This window comes from Jaculus jaculus, chromosome 1 (genome assembly GCF_020740685.1).
Source record: "Jaculus jaculus isolate mJacJac1 chromosome 1, mJacJac1.mat.Y.cur, whole genome shotgun sequence".
Lineage (NCBI taxonomy): Eukaryota > Metazoa > Chordata > Mammalia > Rodentia > Dipodidae > Jaculus > Jaculus jaculus.
This window is the reverse complement of record NC_059102.1, coordinates 103,488,480-103,507,801: the sequence shown is the minus strand read 5'-3', so window position 1 is coordinate 103,507,801 and position 19,322 is coordinate 103,488,480. Positions and strand designations below refer to the sequence as shown.

The window sequence follows — 19,322 nt, the reverse complement described above, 5'->3', positions numbered from 1 at the left end:
AAGCCTCCACAATCCATCTGTCTCTAACCCCATTAACACTAGGGCTTCAGGCATGCATGGCTGTTTTTTTTAATTATTATTATTCTTTTTTGACATGGGTTCTGAGAAATGAACTCAAGTCCTTGTGCTTTCTTACCCACTGAGCCATCTCTGCAGCTCCTGATATGTTACCTTTAACTAGATGGGACTAGAAGGATAGCTCAGTGATCGCACATGCTTAGCTTGCATCAGACTCTCAGCTCAATCTTCCTCACCAAGTAAATAAATCAATATCTAGATGGTGGTCGTCCATTTGTATTTTTCCCAGGCCCCACAAATGTGAAACGATCAGGTTGTCAGATACCACCTCTGTAGTCACAGGTACAACTGATCCTGTATAATGGACATTGCTTCTGCTACCACTCCTACCATCTCCCATATGTATTTTCTGATACTCTTTCCCCTCTCCATCAGTACCAGTCTCCTGTCTGTGGTCCTTGAAAGGTATTTCTGCTTAGCAAAGCCTAGGTCATATGTCTGAGTTCTAGTTGCAAAGAAAGCTGGAGAAATGACAATTCTATTATGCAAATCAAGTTAATAAAAATAGGAGATCCCCTAGACATAGAAAGAGGTTGTTTGTGAGCAGTGAGAAAAGAAAAAATAAGGAGCTGAGAAGATGGCACAGTAGATAAAGCTCATGCAGTGCAACTCTGTACCCAAGTTCAGCTCCCCTGATCTCACATAAAAGCCAGAAGCTGGGCTGGAGGGATGGTTTAGTAGTTAAAGGCGTTTGCCTCCGAAGCCAAAGGACCTAGGTTCGATTCCCCAGGACCCACATTATCCAGATGCACAAGGGGGCGCACGCATCTGGAGTTCGTTTGCAGTGGCTGGAGGCCCTGGTGCACCCATTCTCTCTCTCTCTCTCCTATTTCTCTGTCAAATAAATAAATAATAAAATATTTAAAAATAAAATAAAGCCAGAAGCTGAGGCACTGTGCCTATGGAAAAGGAGGAAGGTAGAGGGCTGAGAGATGGCTTAGGGGTTAAGGCTTGCCTGGAAAGTCAAAGGACCTAGGTTCGATTCCCCAGAACCCACGTTAGCCAGATGCACAGGGGGGCGCACATGTCTGGGGTTCATTTGCAGTGGCTGGAGGCCCTGGCGAGTCCATTCATTCTCTCTCTCTCCCTCTCTCTCTTTCTCTGTCAGATAAATACAAAGTTAAAAAGAAGAAGAAGAAAGTTAGAGACAGAAACAGAAAAATCTCCTAGAAGCTTGCAAATTGAACAGTGAACCCTGTCTCAAATGAGGTGGCAGTTGACAGCCAACCCAAAAGTTGCTTTCTGGGTTCACAGATAAATGGTTTAGCACTGTAGCAAAGCCAAAGGTCTCAGTCCCAATTCCCCAGGACCCATGTCTTTAAATCCAGATGCACAAGGTGGTGCATGTGTCTGGACTTTGTTTGCAGTGGTTAGAGGCCCTGGTATACCCATTCCCTCTTTGTCTCTCTCTTTTCCCCCTCTCTCTAATAAATAAATAAAATATTTTTAAAACAATTTTTAAGTTGCTTTCTGACCTACACACATACACTGTGGCACATGTAAACCTTTACACACACACACAAATAAGTAAGTTAAAAATAAATAAAAGGGCTGGAGAGATGGTGTAGCAGTTAAGGCTCTTGCCTGCGAAGCCTAACAACCCATGTTTGATTCTCCAGATCCGACATAAGCCAGATGCACAAAGGTAAGGCAAGCATAAGGTCACATATGGCCACTAAATGACACAAGCATTTAGAGTTTGATTGCAGTGGCTAAGGCCCTGGTGCACCAATTCTCTCTCCTCTCTCTGTCTCTCTCTCTCTCTAAAAGAAAATAAATAAAGTCTGGGTGTGGTGGCATATGCCTTTAATCCCAGCACTCGAGAGGCAGAGGTAGGAGGATCGCCATGAGACTACATAGTGAATTCCAGGTCAGCCTGAGCTAGAGTGAGACCCTACCTCAAAAAACCTAAATAAATAAACAGTAAACATCTCCATAGTCAATATACATCATCCTGCCCAATACTTACACTTAAAAAATTAACAGTATGACCTAATATAATATCACCTTTATTGACACAACCAAAAATTTTCCTTTCCACGGGCTGAGAGATGGCTTAGCGGTTAAGCGCTTGCCTGTGAAGCCTAAGGACCCCGGTTCGAGGCTCGGTTCCCCAGGTCCCACGTTAGCCAGATGCACAAGGGGGCGCACGCGTCTGGAGTTCGTTTGCAGGGGCTAGAAGCCCTGGCGCGCCCATTCTCTCTCTCTCCCTCTATCTGTCTTTCTCTCTGTGTCTGTCGCTCTCAAATAAATAAATAAATAATTAAAAAAATTTTTTTCCTTTCCAAAGACAGACAACTCAGAATATTAGCACAACCACCTTAGTACCTCAGGCTGTCATAACAAAGTTCCAGAGACAGAAAGACTTAAACCACAGAAACCTATTCTCTCAGTTTTGTGACTGAGAATCTAAGAACAAGGTGCCAGCACAGTCAGTTTCTGATAAGAGTTCTCCTCCTGGCTTGCAGCCAGATAATCATCTTGCTACCTCCTTGCACATGCACATGTGTGTGTGTATGTACGGGTGCATGTGTAGAGAGAATCTTTTCTTATTGGGCCACACTACTATTGTATTACAGCCATTGGTTTTTTACTTCATTTATCCTTTTATTGTTTTGTTTTGTTTTGTTTTGTTTTTCAAGGTAGGGTCTCCCTGTAGCCCAGGCTGACCTGGAATTCACTATGCAGTCTCCTGGCAATCCTCCTACCTCTGCCTCTGCCTCTCGAGTGCTGAAATTAAAGGTGTGCATCACCACACCCAGCCTTTTTATTATTTTTAGAGAGGGTAGCCTTATGTAGCCCAGGTTTACCCCAAATTCACTAATTACTTGAGGATGGCCTTGAACTCCTGATCCTCCTACATCTGCCTCCCAAGTGCTGGGATTACAGATGCGCACCACTGTACCTGGCTTTTCATTTAACTTTAATTACCTTCCCAGGGTTCCTCCTATCTCTAGATATGGTCACATTGAAGGTGAGGGCTGCAACATATGGATCTGGGGAGGACATAATTCGATACATAGCAACATCCAGCTCCAATTCTAAGATCTTGGGGTGACATTCATTCCTCCTGTACTTTTGCTATTATTATCTATGCTGAAATAACTGGTGACCACCACAACACACCTGATCAGTCACAACAGACTGAGTTACTCTGTGTTAACAACTGACACCCAAAGCTGGGTGGTTTAACATGACAGAAATTCTATTCTTATGCATGCTGAGGCCTATTGTGGGTCCAGACAAGTTTCTAGCACAGCTGTGTTCCATGTGATGACTCAACATTCCAAGCTCTTTGATCTTTTGGCATGCCCCTTCATCTCAACACATGTGTCCATGGTTGTTCCAGTCAGGAAGACAGCTTTGAAAGGGGGAAAACTTTCTTAAATTATTTTTGCCCATAAGTAACACATACCACTTCTGCTCACATTTCTTTAGCCAAAGTGGCTTGGACAGCCATGACCAACCTTAAGAGGTCAGCTCCCAGGAGAAGTAAATCAGAATCTTGCTGCAAGTAGCAACACCACCATAACAAAGCTACATTTAAGAATGAGAAAGGTGTGGTGGCGCACACATTTAATCCCAGCACTCAGTGACAGAGGTAGAAGGATCCCAGTGAGTTCAAGGCCACCCTGAGACCTGGAATTCACAGCCTGAGCTACAGTGAAACCCTACCTCAAGAAAAAAAAAAAAAGGAATAAAGGCTGGAGAGATGTTTAGCAGTTAAGGCGTTTGCCTGCAAAGCCAAAGGACTCTGGTTCAACTTCCCAGGACCCACTTAAGCCAGATGCACAAGGGGGCACATGCACCTGGAGTTCATTTGCAGTGGCTGGAAGCCCTGGCATGCCCTCCCTCCCTCTCTCTCTCTCTCTCTCTCTCTCTCTCTCTCTCTCTCTCTCCGCCTCTTTCTCTCTCTCAAGTAAATAAATAAATTAATTAAAAACTAAAAAGGAATAAAGAAGAAAAAAGAGTGAAAGTACAAAAAAGACACATTTGACACAAAGAAAAAAATGTGATAAAAACTATAGTCAGGGCTGTGTGTGGTGGTGCACTTCTTGAATCCCAGCACTCGGGAGGCAGAGGTAGGAGGATCACCATGAGTTCGAGGCCACCCTGAGACTACATAGTGAATTCCAGGTCAGCCTGAGCTAGAGTGAGACCCTACCTCGAGAAACCAAAAAAAAAAAAAAAAAAAATCTATAGTCAGCTGGGTGTGGTGGCACACACGCCTTTAATCCCAGCACTCAGGAGGCAGAGGTAGGAGGATCACCATGAGTTGGAAGCCACCCTGAGATTGCATAATGAATTCCAGGTCAGCCTGGGCTAGAGCAAGACGCTACAGCGGGGAGGGGGGGGAAGAGGGGGAGCTATAGTCAGTAGTTCTGACACTGGGCCTGCAGCTTAGCTGGCATACTACTGTCTACATGTATTGGGTTTTTCTTGTATGACAATTGGCCACAGACACTTCAAATTCCGCCAAGTCAAAGGTCCATGAAAGCAAGTGGCATTCCACCAGTTCTATAACCATTAAAATAGAATGTCTAGGGAAGGCCTCTTTGAGGAGATATTTAAATTTACACCAAAAGCTCAAGAAGCCATCCATTCAAAGAAAAATGACCAGTGGGGTTGGAGCACAGTGGACAAGGAGGGGAGAGGATAAGGTGAGGCAGGCCAGAGTCACATGATGCGAGTCTGTGCAGTCCGCAGGAAGGAATGAGGATTAGTTTTAAGTGCTAGGAAAGACTTTCAAGTGATAAGTGACATGATCTCATTTACAGTGTCAGAGGACCCTCTTGGTTTTCTTGAAAACAGAACACAGAAAAATGAGTAGGGAAGTCCTCTGGCTAGAAAAGAGTTAGCACTGGTGGTGGTGATTAGAATAGAAAAGAGTAAAGGAGAGGCTGGGAGATGGCGTGGTGGGTAAAAGTGCTTGCTGTGCAAGCCTGACAAACTGCATTCAGACCCCCAAAATGCAAGGCAAGCCAGACACGGCAGCATCTGTAACCCCAGCCCTTCTCCAGGGAGATGGGAGGCAGAGACAGGAGAATCTCCGAAGCTGGCCTGGTGTATGCAGCCAGGGACTACAAGTAAGGTGGAAGGGAGGGACTGATACCTGAAGTTGTCCTCTAACCTCCAAACATGTCCACACTCATGTGCACACGCGTGCACACGCGTCACATACACACAAAGATAATACAGAGAAGGTAGGGATTCTAGGCACACTTATGAAATAGCACCACATACTGAGCTGGTAGATTTTATTTGAGGCATAAGTGGAGGGGAAACTCAGGATGACAGCAGGCTTCAGGCCTGAGCAACCGGGGAGATGGTGGCGACATTCTCAGAGATGGGTGACTGGGGAAGGAGACAAGCTGGGAGGGAGGTGTTGGGAATCTGGGTTTGGTTTTGGAATTGGGAGTCTGTGGCAGAGCCAAAAGATATCCCGAATCAGAAGTTGGCTCTAAAGCCTGGAAGCCAGAAGTGGATCTGTACATCATCCCCAGCTCTTCCTCCATCTGTTTCTTCCCTCACTTCAGTTGGGTACCAAGTCAAGGGCTTCCTACCTCTTTAATGTCTCTGGGGAGGATGAAGCTTCCTTAGTCCCCCTGCCTCAGCACAGACCCAACTCTGTCCTCCCTTCTCAAAGGAGAACTGAATCCTTTACCACATAAGGACCCAGTAGGCCCGACACTCATTTTCCACCCTCCCTTGTGTCCAGGGAGGTTCAGACAGATCTTCTCAGGACTGTGAACTGAAGCTGGCTGGCCAGCCTCACGGCTCCATGCTCGGGAATCTGAACAGAAGTAACGCACTCCACTCCCCACCCCCCGCACCCCCACCCAGCCTCTCTCACACTAGCTCTTGCTCTACCTGTCTTCATTGGGATTGAGCACACACCCTGATGTCCCTCCTCTGAGCTTCTGTGGTTGCTGTTCCTGCTCCCTGGAATGTCTTCCGGTCTGCCCTAGTCATTCTTAAGGTTCTGCAAAGTTCTCTCCATCATGCAGGGCCCCTGTCTCCCTCTAACCCTCCAGAACACCCCATCTTCAGCTACCCGGGTCACCTTTTGCTTTGTGGTCAGAGGCCCTGGTTTCCTGAGTTTCTCCCAAGCAAGCTTGGCCCAGGCCAGGCCCCCTGGGGCTGAGAATGGCTTAGATAACAGGGAGTGAGGGAGAGAAGAATTCAAGAAACTGGCAATGGCATAAGCTCCAGAGGGTAGGAGGCAGGGAAGGGGATGGGGGGGGGGTGCTATTGCTCAAGACTGCCCTAAATGTTCCAGTACTTCTTGGAGTTCTCTGCAAAGTTCCACCCACTCTGGGACTGCAGGGTCAAGCTCTGCCCCTGTGTCTGAGCAGAGACCCTCCGAACATGGACAGATATGGAGGTTGGGAATGAAACAGACCCCTTCCCAGGATCAGGGACTTTCAGAAATTGAGTCATTTGGTTTCTTGCTCATTTCCAGCCCTTCCTGGAATAATATGTCCCAGCATGTTCAAGCCAAAGCTCCAATCCCACAGGCCAGGAACCCCACACCCCATTTAGCCTGTGAACTTTAGATGCCCCCTGCAGGCCCAATGTCCTCTTTTCCCTAGGCATAGGACACCCCCTGCAGGTCCTCTGAGGTTGAACACAATAGAGAGATGAATTGAAAAAGCCTCAAAGAACATAGAAACAAGCCAGACCCAGAAAGACAAATATCAGATATTCTCACTCAGTATGTTAGAAGTGCAGACTGGGTATGGTGGTACTCATCTAAAATGCCAGCACTTGGAGGGTAAGGCAGAAGGATAGCAAATTTAAGGCCAACCTGTGCTACATAGGCCAGCCTGGACTACAAAGCAAGACACTGTCTCCAAAATAGGTACAAAATAGAACAGAAGACACGATAGATAGTACCAACAAATGTTAATACCATAACTGATAAACAGATGAATGCATTGATAATGATTGAGCACACAGATGAATAAGTACAGGTAAATAGATGAAAAATAAATGAGAGGAATGAGGGAAGAATGGGCTTATGAATAAGCCAAAATTGGTGGACATATACACATAACTGGAGCGACAGAAGGATGAAGAGATGGGAAGATGGATGGATGGATGGATGGATGGGGCAGAAAAATACAGGCCCACAGTTTAAATTTGTCATATGATATATCCTAATACTTGGAATAGGAAACAGAAGAGCATCTCACAATAGTCTGTCTGAGGAGGTTGACTCCTTCAGTCTCTTGAGTCTTGTAGGACAGCCCTGAATTGGCCTTGGACTATCCCAGTTCTCCTCTATTTCTCACTTGTTCTCAAAAAATAACTGTAGAATGTGCTGGGAATGCAACATCTTGAGAAAAATAGACCAGGAATAGTCTCTTTTAGGAATATGAAATTGGGCCGGGTGTGTTGGCACACACCTTTAATCTCAGTACTCGGGAGGCAGAGGTAGGAGGATCACTGTGAGTTTGAGGCCACCCTGAGACTCCATAGTGTATTCCAGGTCAGCCTGGGCTAGAGTGAGACCTTACCTCACAAAACCCAAAAAAGAAAAGAAAAAGAAATATGAAGTCAGGCTAGGGAGATAGTCAGTAGTTAAAGGCACTCACTTGCAAAGCCTAACAGTCTGGGTTCAATACCCTAGTATCCATGTAAAGCCAGATACACAAAGTAGCACATGTGTCTGGAGTTCATTGGCAGTAGCCCTAGGCCCTGGAATACCTATTCTCATTCTTCTCCTCTCTCTCCTACCAAATAAGTAAATAAAAATATTTCCTTTGACATAGTAATACAGCAAATCACAGTGACGTTCCAATAGAAAATCCAGGGTAGGTCACTTTCTAGGGTCCCTGCAACAAGCAAGTGCAACACAAGCAGATAGAACAAGACTTATATGTTGGGCAGCTTTTATGAGTCTTGAGGGTCTAACTCATAATGAATATAGGCTTTTTTCATCTGTCTTGTTGCTGTTGTTGTTTTGTTTTTGTGGTTGTTGTTTTCTTTTGAGCTAGTGTTTTACTCTAGCCTACACTGACCTGGAACTCACTCTGTAGTCCCAGGCTGCCCTCAAACTCACAGCAATCCTCCTACCACTGCCTCCCGAGTACTGAGATTAAAAGCGTGCACCACCACACCTGGCCTGAACCTGGGCTCGTGGTGCTCCTCTCTGCCTATTGTAAGTGATATATCTGCTTGGTATGCCTTGTTACATATATGTGTGTTCTTTCTCACTGGACTCACATAAGTTGGTAACCAATACATAGTGAACTTGCTTTACAGGTTTCCCTCACTCTACTGACCTTGCCTTTCTGTGAACTGGCCAGCCCCTCTCTTCAGAAGTCCCTGGATTCCAAGGAGAGGAGGGGCATGGTAGAAAAGGGTGTTTAGGTCATACTCCTCTCTTGACCCTCCCCTGACTGCTTCAGACACAGGAAAATGGCCTAGCAGAAGAGGGGACAAATCCAGAAATGTGAGATAGAGGAGCTGGATCTTTTTCCCTCCTTCTTTGCTCATCCATGGGAGGAGTGGAGCTCAGATAACGGATGTGTGGGCACTGAAATGGGTATAGACAGACCTGCAGAATCCATCTTCTCCAGCCTTCCCTGCTCCTGTGATTGCACTCAGGACATCTGGGCGACTGACTGTGTCCCATTTTCCCCATTTCCCCACTCCCCAGATATTCCAGAACTAGAAAGAAGACATGGGGCTAAGGAGAAACCCCGGAAAGAGAATGACTGCTCCTTACTCTGGCCCAAACCCTGACTCCCAGCCTTGAGACTGGAAGTTGATACTTCAAGAGAGCAACACTACACACCTTCCCTACAGGTAACAATACAACTCCCACCCCACCCCCTACCACACACACACACACACACACACACACACTCACACAATATTACCCAAACTGCTGATCGCTGAGATTATCAGTAAGAAACTGGTGCAAACCCTTTCTGGCGATGACGCCCTCCCCACGAGAACATGTCTCTCACCAAGGCTCTCCTTCATGCTTCTCCAGATGAGAAGAGGGAACACCAGACGTGCCTGGTGCAGAGCCCCAATTCCTACTTCGTGGATGTGAAATACTAAGGATGCTATAAAACCACCGTGGTCTTTAGCCATGCACAAACTGTAGCAGCACTAACAGCAGCCTGAATCAAGATGAGTGGGAAATGACCCAATAAACACACTTGGGGAGAAAGAAAGGAAGGAGGAAAGAATCAGTGTGATGGGGGAGAGGGAAGGAGGGAAGGAGAGGGAAAAGGGAGGGAAGGAAGGATGGAGGGAAAGAAAGAGTTGCAAAGAAGCTACTAAGAACTTTTTTTTTTAATTTTTTCATTTATTTATTTGAGAGCGATAGACATAGAGAGAAAGACAGATAGAGAGAGAGAGAGACAATGGGCGCGCCAGGGCTTCCAGCCTCTGCAAACAAACTCCAGACGCATGCGCCCCCCTGTGCATCTGGCTAACGTGGGACCTGGGGAACCGAGCCTCGAACCGGGGTCCTTAGGCTTCACAGGCAAGAGCTTAACCGCTAAGCCATCTCTCCAGCCCTACTAAGAACTTTTAAGTGGGGATTTTTCAGAGTGGGCAAAGTGTTCAATGAGCTGTTCTACCACCGACTAAGTTCCACTCAGTTCCAACATTAACCACCATAATTAGCATCAGACCCCATAAGTTTTGGGGGAAGGCCTTTGTGGTAGTTTGAATGTATGTCCCCCACAGACTCAGGTGATTTTGTTGTTGTTTTGTGTTGTTGGTTTGTTTGCTTGTTTGATTGTTTCTTGAGGTAGGGTCTCACTCTGGCTCAGGCTGACCTGGAATTCACTATGTAGTCTCAGGGTGGTCTCGAACTCACAGCGATCCTCCTACCTCTGCCTCCCGAGTGCTGGGATTAAAGGCGTGCACCACCACGCCAGGCTTCAGGTGTTTTACTAAAGCTTGTAACTTGGATTTCCAGCCACCTGGCTGGAAGAGGTGTCACTGAGGGCAGATCTGAATTCCAGCCTAAATGTATACAGAGAGGTTTTGAGCTCTGCCCGAGTCATTCGTGTTTGCTGCTTTTTGGTGCTGCTGGCTGTTTGGTTGTTTCTCTCTCTGCTTGCATGTATGGAAGCAGCCTCTACCACCGATGGGACTTCCCCTGGATCTGTAAGCTTGAAATGAGTCCCCTCCTCCCCTAAACTGTGCCTGGTTTGGATGTTCATCCCAGCAACATGGAGCTGGACAACAGTCTTCAACAGGACTATCCCCTTCTAGGTGTCAGCTACAAGTACGGTCCCTGAGCCATCCACATTTCTGGCCAACTAACTGCAAGTCTTGGAAGTTCTCATAACCCTCTTCAGTTTTGATAATTTTCTGGACTGACAGAACTCAAGTACCATCAAGTATATGATTTTTTTCTTACTTTTTATTTTTTGGTTTTTCGAGGTAGGGTCTCGCTCTAGGTCAGGCTGACCTGGAATTCACTATGCAGTCTCAGGGTGGCCTTGACCTCACGGTGATCCTCCTACCTCTGCCTCCTGAGTACTGGGATTAAAGGTGTGCACCACTACACCCGGCTAAATATATGATTCTTATACAGGGTATAAATCAGGAGTATCCAAATAGACATAGCATGAAATCTGATAGGGTCCCAACTGCTCTGAAGAAAACAGCATGTGGTGTGCATTGCCCTACTTGCACATCAGTGTGCTCACCACAAAGAAGACCTATGAGCATTAGTGTGGCAGCTTTTATTGAGGTGTCATTACATAGGCATGATTGAATTGTCAGAATAAATGTTAGAGAATAATGACTTGTTAGAATGAGTTGTTAGAATAAATGTTAGAGAATAATAATTTTAAAAAACATTTTATTTATTCATTTGAGAGAGAGAGAAAGAGGCAGAGCAAGGAGGGAGGGAAAGAGAGAGAATGGACCTCTAGCCCCTGCAAATGAACTCTAGACACATATGCCACCCTGTGCATTTGGCTTTACATGAGTACTGGGGAATCGAACATGGGTCCTTAAGCTTTGCAAGCAAATGCTTCAGCTGTTAAGCCATCTCTCAGCCCATTAATATATCTACATCTATATCTATATAATATATACATATTAGGGAGCTGGGCATGATGGTGCACGCATTTAATCCCAGCACTCAGGAGGCAGAGGGAGGAGGATTGCCATGAGTTCAAGGACACCCTGACAGCACATAGTGAATTCAAGGTCAGCCTGGGCTGAAGCAAGACCCTACCTCGAAAAAACAAAACCATATATATATATATATATATTTTTTTTTTTTTAAAGGAGGCCAGGGCACCAGGTGTGGTAGCTCACACCTTTAATCTCAGCACTTAGAAGTCTAAAGTAGGAAGATTAAAGCAAATCTGGGCTACAGTAAGACCCTGCCTAAAGTACAGCGGCGTTGGGGGGGGGTATGCTGGAGGAATGGCTTAGTGGTTAAGGCCTTTCAAAGTGCAGTTCCCCAGCCAACTACATAAAGCCAGATGCAAGGAGTGGCTCTAGAGTGTGGCATTCTGTTTGCAGGGGCAGAGACCCTGGTGCATACTTGCATTGTGTATGCGTGAGTACTCACACACATGCACAAATAAATAAAAATTTTAAGGTCCTCAAAGGCTCATGTGTTGAGGCTTGGTCACCATTTGGTGGCACTATACATGGATAAGTGAGGGGTCTGGCCATCAATGGTTTAATCCACTAATGGATGCATAATTTGATGGCATTATTTTTTCTTTTGATTATTTTATTTTTATTTTGAGGTAGTGTCTCACTCTAGCCCAGGCTGACCTGGAATTCACTATGTAGCCTCAGGGTGGCCTCAAACTCATGGCGATCCTGCTACCTCTGCCTCCCCAGTGTTGGGATTAAAGGCATGTGCCACCACACTTGGTATTCGGCATCTTTTCCTTATACTCAAACCTTCTAAGAAAGTTGTCTAAGGCTCCATTCTACTGGACTCCACATTCACCACCTTGACAGACCACCAGTTCTCTGTGCATTCCCAGACCAGCCCTGGGTGGGACACATCATCTGGAGACTGAAGAAGTCCTCTGCCAAGGCAAGCTGGCCTTCCTGAGCCCTCCTTCTTCCCTCCAAGCTTCCATGCAAGATTCCAGCCCCTGACCCTGCTTCTCTTTCCTCTCCACAGTAGTTAGCCCATGACAGCACCAGAGGGAGCCCTGTGTCTACAGGAATGAGATGTGACACCCTGGCCAAGGAATCCCGAACCAAAAGGAAGGACCAGGCCTCATGCTGCTACTCTGAGTCAGACCTAACTCAAAGAACCTAGAGGCAATGTCAGTGTGAGCAAGAAGGAAGTGTGGCAAGAACACAGCTTCTCCATGGCCAATAAAGCAGCTTAGCACCCATGGACCTGTTTATCTGCTGCCTACATATGGATAAAGCAGAGGATATGAATGGGGACAGAGCAGGGGTATATAATCTTCCTGTTTGGGCATGAGGAAATGTCTGCTCATTTTATTTCTGGTCACACACTGCCATACCAACAATCCAGCCACAGGTTCTCTTCCTTCACTCCCAGACCAACTCTGGCTGAGTGAGACATCAGAGGTATGGACAGCGATTTTCAACCTGCTATTTGGGGTTATTGACCAGTTCTAGCTCTGGTACCTTCTGCCTCCCCGACAGCTTCCTCCATTTACTGTAATGATTTGACTGTCCTATGTGACTGCCTAACTCTACCCAACATGACAGGCTCTTTCAGGGCACAGATTTTCTTGTTTTTTTCTTTTAAATGTATAGTATGTGGTATGTGTGTTGTATATATGTGCACATGTGCATGCCTCATACATGTGAGACAAGAGAGAACAGGTGCCCTTTTTTAATATTTTATTTTTATTTATTTTATTTGAGAGAGGGAAAGAGGCAGAATGGGAGAAAGAGACAGAGAGAGACAAGAGAGAGAATGGGTGCACCAGGGCTTCCAGCCATTGCAAACAAACTCCAGATGCATGCGCCCACCTTGTGCATCTGGCTTGCGTGGGTCCTGGGGAATTGAACCTGGGTCCTTTGGCTTTGCAGACAAGCACCTTAACTGCTAAGCCATCTCTCCAGCCCGCAAGTGCCCTTTGATACTGTGCTTCTTATTTCTTTGAGAATAGGGTCTTTCACTGAATCTGGAACAGTGTCTCCAGCCAGACTGGCTGACCAGCGGGCCTCAACAATCCATCTCTGCAACGCTCAGCACTGGGGATACAGGCCTGTGCAGCCACACCAGGCTTTTTACATGAGAACACAAGTCCTCACACTTACCCACTCAGCCATCTCCCTGGCATCTGCCTGTTTTTACTACCACGTTCCCATGTTCAGGACAATGTCTGGCATATCTTGGGCATTCAGTAAATGGCTGAATGACAGGCATAGTGACACACACTTTTAAAAAAAAATCCTTTCAAAAGGGCTGGAGAGATGGCTTATTAGTTAAGATACTTGCCTGCAAAGCCAAAGGATCCAGGTTCAATTCCCCAGAATCCAAGTAAGCCAGAGGCACAAGGTGGCACATGCATCTGGAGTACATTTGCAGCAGCTGAAGGCCCTGGTGCACCCATTCTCCCCTCCCCCCTGTCTGCCTCATTGTCTCTCTCTCAAATAAATAAATGAAAATAAAATATTTTTTTTAATCACAAGGAGATTAGTCTCAGTTCCAGAGAGGAAGGGCAATAATCTTCTGGCCATTTGGTGATTTGGCCAAGGCCACTCAGCTAAGAAACATTCCCACAGCCTGACCAGCTCCGGGCTATGTTCTCTCCGATGGCTTACTAGTCTTCAACCCAGGGTCACACAAGGACAACCAGGCAGCAAAGGCAACTGACAGGGCAGCAGCCAGGAAAGGGAGACACAGCACTGGAGAATTCCAAAACACTTTTATTGCTGTTTGAGGCTGAGTCTATTAGTGCGTAGCTCCAAAATCTGACTCTATCCCTATAAAAAGAGGGTCCCGGTGTGCCCAACATCTTAATAAACCCCAACTCCGCCCCTTCAGTAACAGGAACTGGCTCCGCCTCTTAAAATGACATTTCGACTCAGCCGCAGAGAAAAACCCTGGCTCCTCCCCTTCCGGGCGATCCAGCCACGCCCGTAGAGTGGTATCCCTGTGATGTAATTGTAACGGTGTTTCCGGGGTGGAGCCAGAGAGGGCGGGGAGTTTAGGCAGCTCCGACCCCTCAGACCCCCCTCAGGTGACTCCAGCCCCTGAAAAATCTTCACCCAGGGCCCCAGATCTCTCAGTCCCACTACCGCCAGCCCTCTTGCCTTGACCCCCTTACCTGCCCCAACCCCCGAGTTAACCACCCTCCCAACGCCTTTAACTTCCAGTAACTCCCAGATCTCCAGCCCCACCCGGATCCGACGTGGAAATGGCTTCCGGGGAGGGGGACAGCTGCCTGAGATTACCTGAGCACTATTCAAGCTCGTGCGGAGAATGGAGGAGTAGGGGAGCTGGGGGCTGGGGAATGCTTGCTTGATCCTATCGTGCTGCTCCCTAGGAGACCTTCGGAGCCCGGGACATGTCACGATTGAGGAGATACGAGGTGGCGCTGGAGGCGGAGGAGGAGTGAGTGGAGGCGGCCGGTGCGGAGGAGGAGGGGTTCGGCGGCTCGGGTGGGGGGGAGGGAGGGCGCAGGTCCTCGAGGAGGGCGGGGCGGACCCGGGGAGGCGGGGCCTGTGCTGTGGTCACGGTGCCGGGGGAGGGGTCAGCCCCGCCCCTCCTGGTCTGCTCCGAGAGGCGGGGTCTGTGCTGGCTGCTCCGAGGGGAGGGGCCTTGCCGTGGTCTCTGTGTCGGGGGAGGGGTCAGCCCCGCCCCCCGTCTGCTCGAGGGGCGGGGCCTTACCGTGGTCTCTGTGTCGGGGGAGGGGTCAGCCCCGCCCCCCGTCTGCTCGAGGGGCGGGGCCTTGCCGTGGTCTCTGTGTCGGGGGAGGGGTCAGCCCCGCCCCCCGTCCGCTCGAGGGGCGGGGCCTTGCCGTGGTCTCTGTGTCGGGGGAGGGGTCATCCCCGCCCCCCGTCCGCTCGAGGGGCGGGGCCTTACTGTGGTCCGGCTGCCGGGGGAGGGGTCAGCCCCGCCCCTCCTGGTCTGGCTGTGTCTTCTTGCTGCAGGATCTACTGGGGCTGCTTTTACTTTTTCCCTTGGCTGCGAATGTGGCGCCGAGAGCGGAGGTGAGGAGGGCTGCGATCTCGCGGGGAGGAGGCATGAAACGCGGTTCAGTCTCGGAGGACTGATTGCTGGGGAGTCGGGAGGGAAATTCAGGCGCCCCCGCCCCGCTTCATGTCATTTGTCCCTTCGCCTTACAGCTCAGCGCACCCCCGGGAGCAGAAGCTGGACCCTCTGCGGGGCCTAATGAGCTGTCTGTCCAGTGGCCTGGGGCCTGCTCCCCAACGCTCGGGTCGTGGCCTCCTCTGTCGCACCCCCACCACCGCTGCCCAGACAGCCGGAGCATTAAAGATTTAAAGCCAAGTCCACCGGACTGCCTTCCTGACTCTACCACCACCGCAGCCACCATTTATTTGGACTGGGAGCCCCACTCCGCGCCTGCTGTTTCCTGACAGGGTCTCCCTCCTTGGTCGGATGGCCTTCTATGTCAAGGGCCCCTCATCAGTTTCAGGCTTCCTGTTCCTATCAGTGACTGCCTCCCTGTCACAGCCTTCCTAAAAAGCACTGGTCACTGGTAGTAGACCACACCTTATCCTGCAACCCCCAAATTGCCACCTTCCTCTAACCAGAACTTTGCCAAGTGTCTGAAGAGTCATTTCTTCCTGAGAGTGAATCGAAAGCATCTTAGGGCTGGAGAGATGGCTTAGCAGTTAAGGTGCTTGTGTGCAAAGCCTAAGGACTCGGGTTGGATTCCCCAGTACCGGTGTAAGCCAGTTACATTAGATGGCGCATGGCATCTGGAGTTTGGGTGGCTAGAAGTTGTGGCGGGTCCATTCTCTGTCTCTGTCTGCCCCTTTCTCTCATAAATAAATAAATTAATTAAATTTAAAAAATAAACATCTTAACTAGGGTTGTTAGCAAATCAGCTGTGGGTTGGGGAGGGACAATTCCTAGAAGCTGTCTCCTGGGTATCCTGCCTTAAAGGAATAACCAGTGTCCAGAGTCCTGGCCTTTTCTACTGTTACTAACCTAACCAAGCTCCTCCACTTGATCCCAGTTTTAGACAAAACTTGGCATGAACTCATCAAGCAGCTCTTGCTACTTCCATGGGAGAATCCAAAGATCCCTACTCCATGTCACCATTGTTAGTCTTGTTGCCCAATCAGCCTGGAGCCCTCAGGTGGTGAGAGCCAGGGGCTGCTGTGTGTACCTGCACACAGGCACTGGTCCAGGCACCAGAAAGGGATCCAGAGGATTAAGTTCCAGAGACAGCCTTGTTTGTGGCTGAGTTCCATAGTGACTTTCAGGCTGGGGCTGTTCCTGCGGTAACAGATTATGGGTGGGGAGGAAGACTTGGCCCCTTTATCTTTGGAGAAGCCAAAGTGGAAAGATGGACATACAGCCAGGAGAATTTTTTTCTGCCTCCCCAAAGTCTCAGTACTGACACGTCCAGGAAAGATCATAGTGTGTGCAGGCAACCACCTGATGGAGAAGATCTAATACAAGATGATGGAACGTGGGGGATTTTCTCAGAATTTCTTCTGTGGCTATACCCAAGCTCTGGGGCACAAGTCCAGCCCAGAAGTAGGAAAGGGACCCTAAAGCCTCTGGCACCAAAAATTTAATATGAGTGGCCTCTGGGTTGTGGTCACTCACAAAAATGTGCCCAAGTTCGTAAGCCATCGCCTCACAATCTGTATCAAAGATCCCTTCAAATGTGGACTGCTCTGGCTATCCCTGGGCCTACAGCTCACCAGATTGTCAGCCTCTGACAGGAGGGGCCTTTGAGCCTCACCCTAGACAAGAGTAAAATAGGCTCAAGTTTTCAGCCTTGGAGGAAGACTCCCAGGGAGCCCCAGCTCCCTGAATGTTAAACCAGTGCTGGAGCACAAAGGGCCGCCTAGGTGGAAGTCCTATTCCAAGAGAAATTCTATCCCTTAGAAGGCAATTAGCCTCTGAGCAGGAAAGTGTAACGTCCAGATAAGGGCTGGATTATTGAGACTTATGACTTAGTTTATATTTCAAATACAGAACAGAGCTTGAGAATTGAAATTCCCAGATCAGGAGTCTGGGCCACTAACCTAGCAAGCATGCCCCACCCAAGGCAAATTCCAGCTTTACAGAAAGAACTGGCTCAAGATGGGAGAAATTTTGCACAGAGAAGAGGGAAGAGGGCTGTAGGCCTGGGTATGATGGGGACAGGAGATGTTGTGCTTGGGACTGTAGGAGAAAAGAGATGCTCAGAGGTGAGGGGTTGAAAAAGTGGATATCACTGAACCTTAGGTGGGGAGAGGGATGTTCCTTCAAGCCCAGAATGCAAAGAGGCTTTGAATTTGAATTTGAGTCAAACAAGGGACCTAACTTTGCTCTTGAGTCTGATGTCTACAGTAAGCCAGAGACTTAAGTCTGGAAACCCCAGGCTTCTGCTGACACGGTGGCATTCCTGGAACCAATTCACCTGTTTTGAGATCAGCAACCTGGCACCAGAGAGCTTCTTTTTTTTGTTTGTTTGTTTTTGTTTTTTTGAGGTAGGGTCTCACTCTAGCCCAGGCTAACCTGGAATTCACTATGGAGTCTCAGGGTGGCCTCGAACTCATGACAGTCCTCCTACTTCTGCCTCCCGAGTGCTAGGATTAAAGGTGTGCGCCACCACGCCCGGCAACCAGAGAGCTTTTATGTCCCCTCCTCATCCACCTCACCTTCTGGGAAAAGTAGTCCCCACCTCAGCCAGAAGGGTCTGCTTTAGGGACCCAGTCCCATCAATTTCCTCTGATAAGACAAGCAGGCCAGGGCAGGAAGTTGGGAGGGGAAGATGAAAGCAGATTAGTGCTGGCCTGCTGTCTGTTCCCACCCCACCCAACGCCTCCACCATCAGAACATGTGTGTTACTAGCAGGAGTGTGTCACTTGATGGTCATGGAAACACAACTGTGAGAGTGGGACTTCAAGTACAACTGGGGCTGTATGATTTTTCTGTAATTGTCCAATCATGGGTATGACTTTAGGAGGTTATTTGAGTGACCACGATGTGACTGTGAATGTATGGCTATGGAAATGAGGGTGAATGGCTGTTAGTAGGTGCCACTGTGGATCCTGGCTTTTCTGTAATATCAGTCCCACAAATTGCACAATCAATCAATCCATCCCTCCCTCCCTCTCCCTCTCCCTCTCTCTCCCTCCCCCTCCCTCCCTCCCTCCCTCTCTCTCTCTCTCTCTCTCTCTCTCTCTCTCTCTCTCTCTCTCCTCTGCTTATCTAGTCAGGGCTTAGGAGCCCATGGGAAATGGCAGTCCTAAAAGAGGACGAGGGTCTGTGACAACAGGCCAAGAATTAGAGCTCAGTAGCATCACAAGATAAGCAGAACGAGTGCACCTGTCTGTGACTCACTTGGTGCTCCAGGCAAAATGTACCCAAATAAAAGGTAGGGGAGAGGAGGAGAGAGAAAGAAAGAAGCATCGAGGCCGAGCAGCATGAAGGGGCTCTTTCCCACCAGCAGCCTCTTACTAATACTGTTGTTGCTCCTAAGCCCAGACCCTGGAGCAGGTAAGTTCTTGGGGGTGCAGAAGGGCTGGGTGAATGGGCTGTAGGGAAAGGAGCCCAGGAAATCCAATCTCCTGCTCTCTAATGGGTCTGGACCCTTCTCTGTAGCCTTGCCACTGTCACCGAGCAATACCTGCTGTACTCAGCTCTACAGGCAGCCGCTCTCAAGCAAACTGCTGAAGAAGATCATCCAGGTGGAACTGCAGGAGGCTGATGGGGACTGTCACCTCCAGGCTTTTGTGTGAGCGATGCCTCCACCACTGATACTTATGACTCTGACCTTAGTCCCAACCCCTGATATTAATTCCAACCCTAGCCCTAACTGCTAACTCTGATGCCTACTCGTGTTCTCACCTGGTTGTCACCCCTAGCCCCTGAACCCTAACCTCATCCCCAAAATATGAGTATAGCTGTGTACCTGTCCTTTCCCAGGCTTCACCTGGCTCGACGCAGTGTTTGCATCCATCCCCAGAACCGCAGCCTGGCTCGATGGTTTGAACGCCAAGGAAAAAGGCCCCAGGGAACTCAACCCAGCTTGAATCTGGCACTGCAAAGGAAAATGGGCTGGACCACCTCACAACAGCCAAAACAATAAAGCAGCATAGACAGTAAT

General features: G+C 48.5%; 2 protein-coding genes across 2 annotated transcripts; both read left to right on the top strand.

Annotated features, from left to right (window-relative positions):
- The first annotated feature begins 14,202 nt into the window (after window positions 1–14,202).
- LOC101595049 lies at window positions 14,203–16,069 on the top strand. Its single transcript, XM_045160354.1, has 4 exons — window positions 14,203–14,264; window positions 14,571–14,638; window positions 15,178–15,237; window positions 15,373–16,069. The coding sequence occupies exons 2-4, from the start codon at window positions 14,592–14,594 to the stop codon at window positions 15,527–15,529; spliced, it is 264 nt and encodes an 87-aa protein (XP_045016289.1). The 5' UTR covers window positions 14,203–14,264; window positions 14,571–14,591; the 3' UTR covers window positions 15,530–16,069.
- Window positions 16,070–18,428: 2,359 nt separating this feature from the next.
- Window positions 18,429–19,321, top strand: Ccl27 (C-C motif chemokine ligand 27). The gene is made up of 3 exons (XM_004658480.2): window positions 18,429–18,712; window positions 18,818–18,950; window positions 19,142–19,321. Exons 1-3 carry the CDS (start codon window positions 18,640–18,642, stop codon window positions 19,302–19,304), a joined length of 369 nt encoding a protein of 122 aa, XP_004658537.1. The 5' UTR covers window positions 18,429–18,639; the 3' UTR covers window positions 19,305–19,321.
- The last annotated feature ends 1 nt before the right edge of the window (window position 19,322 follows it).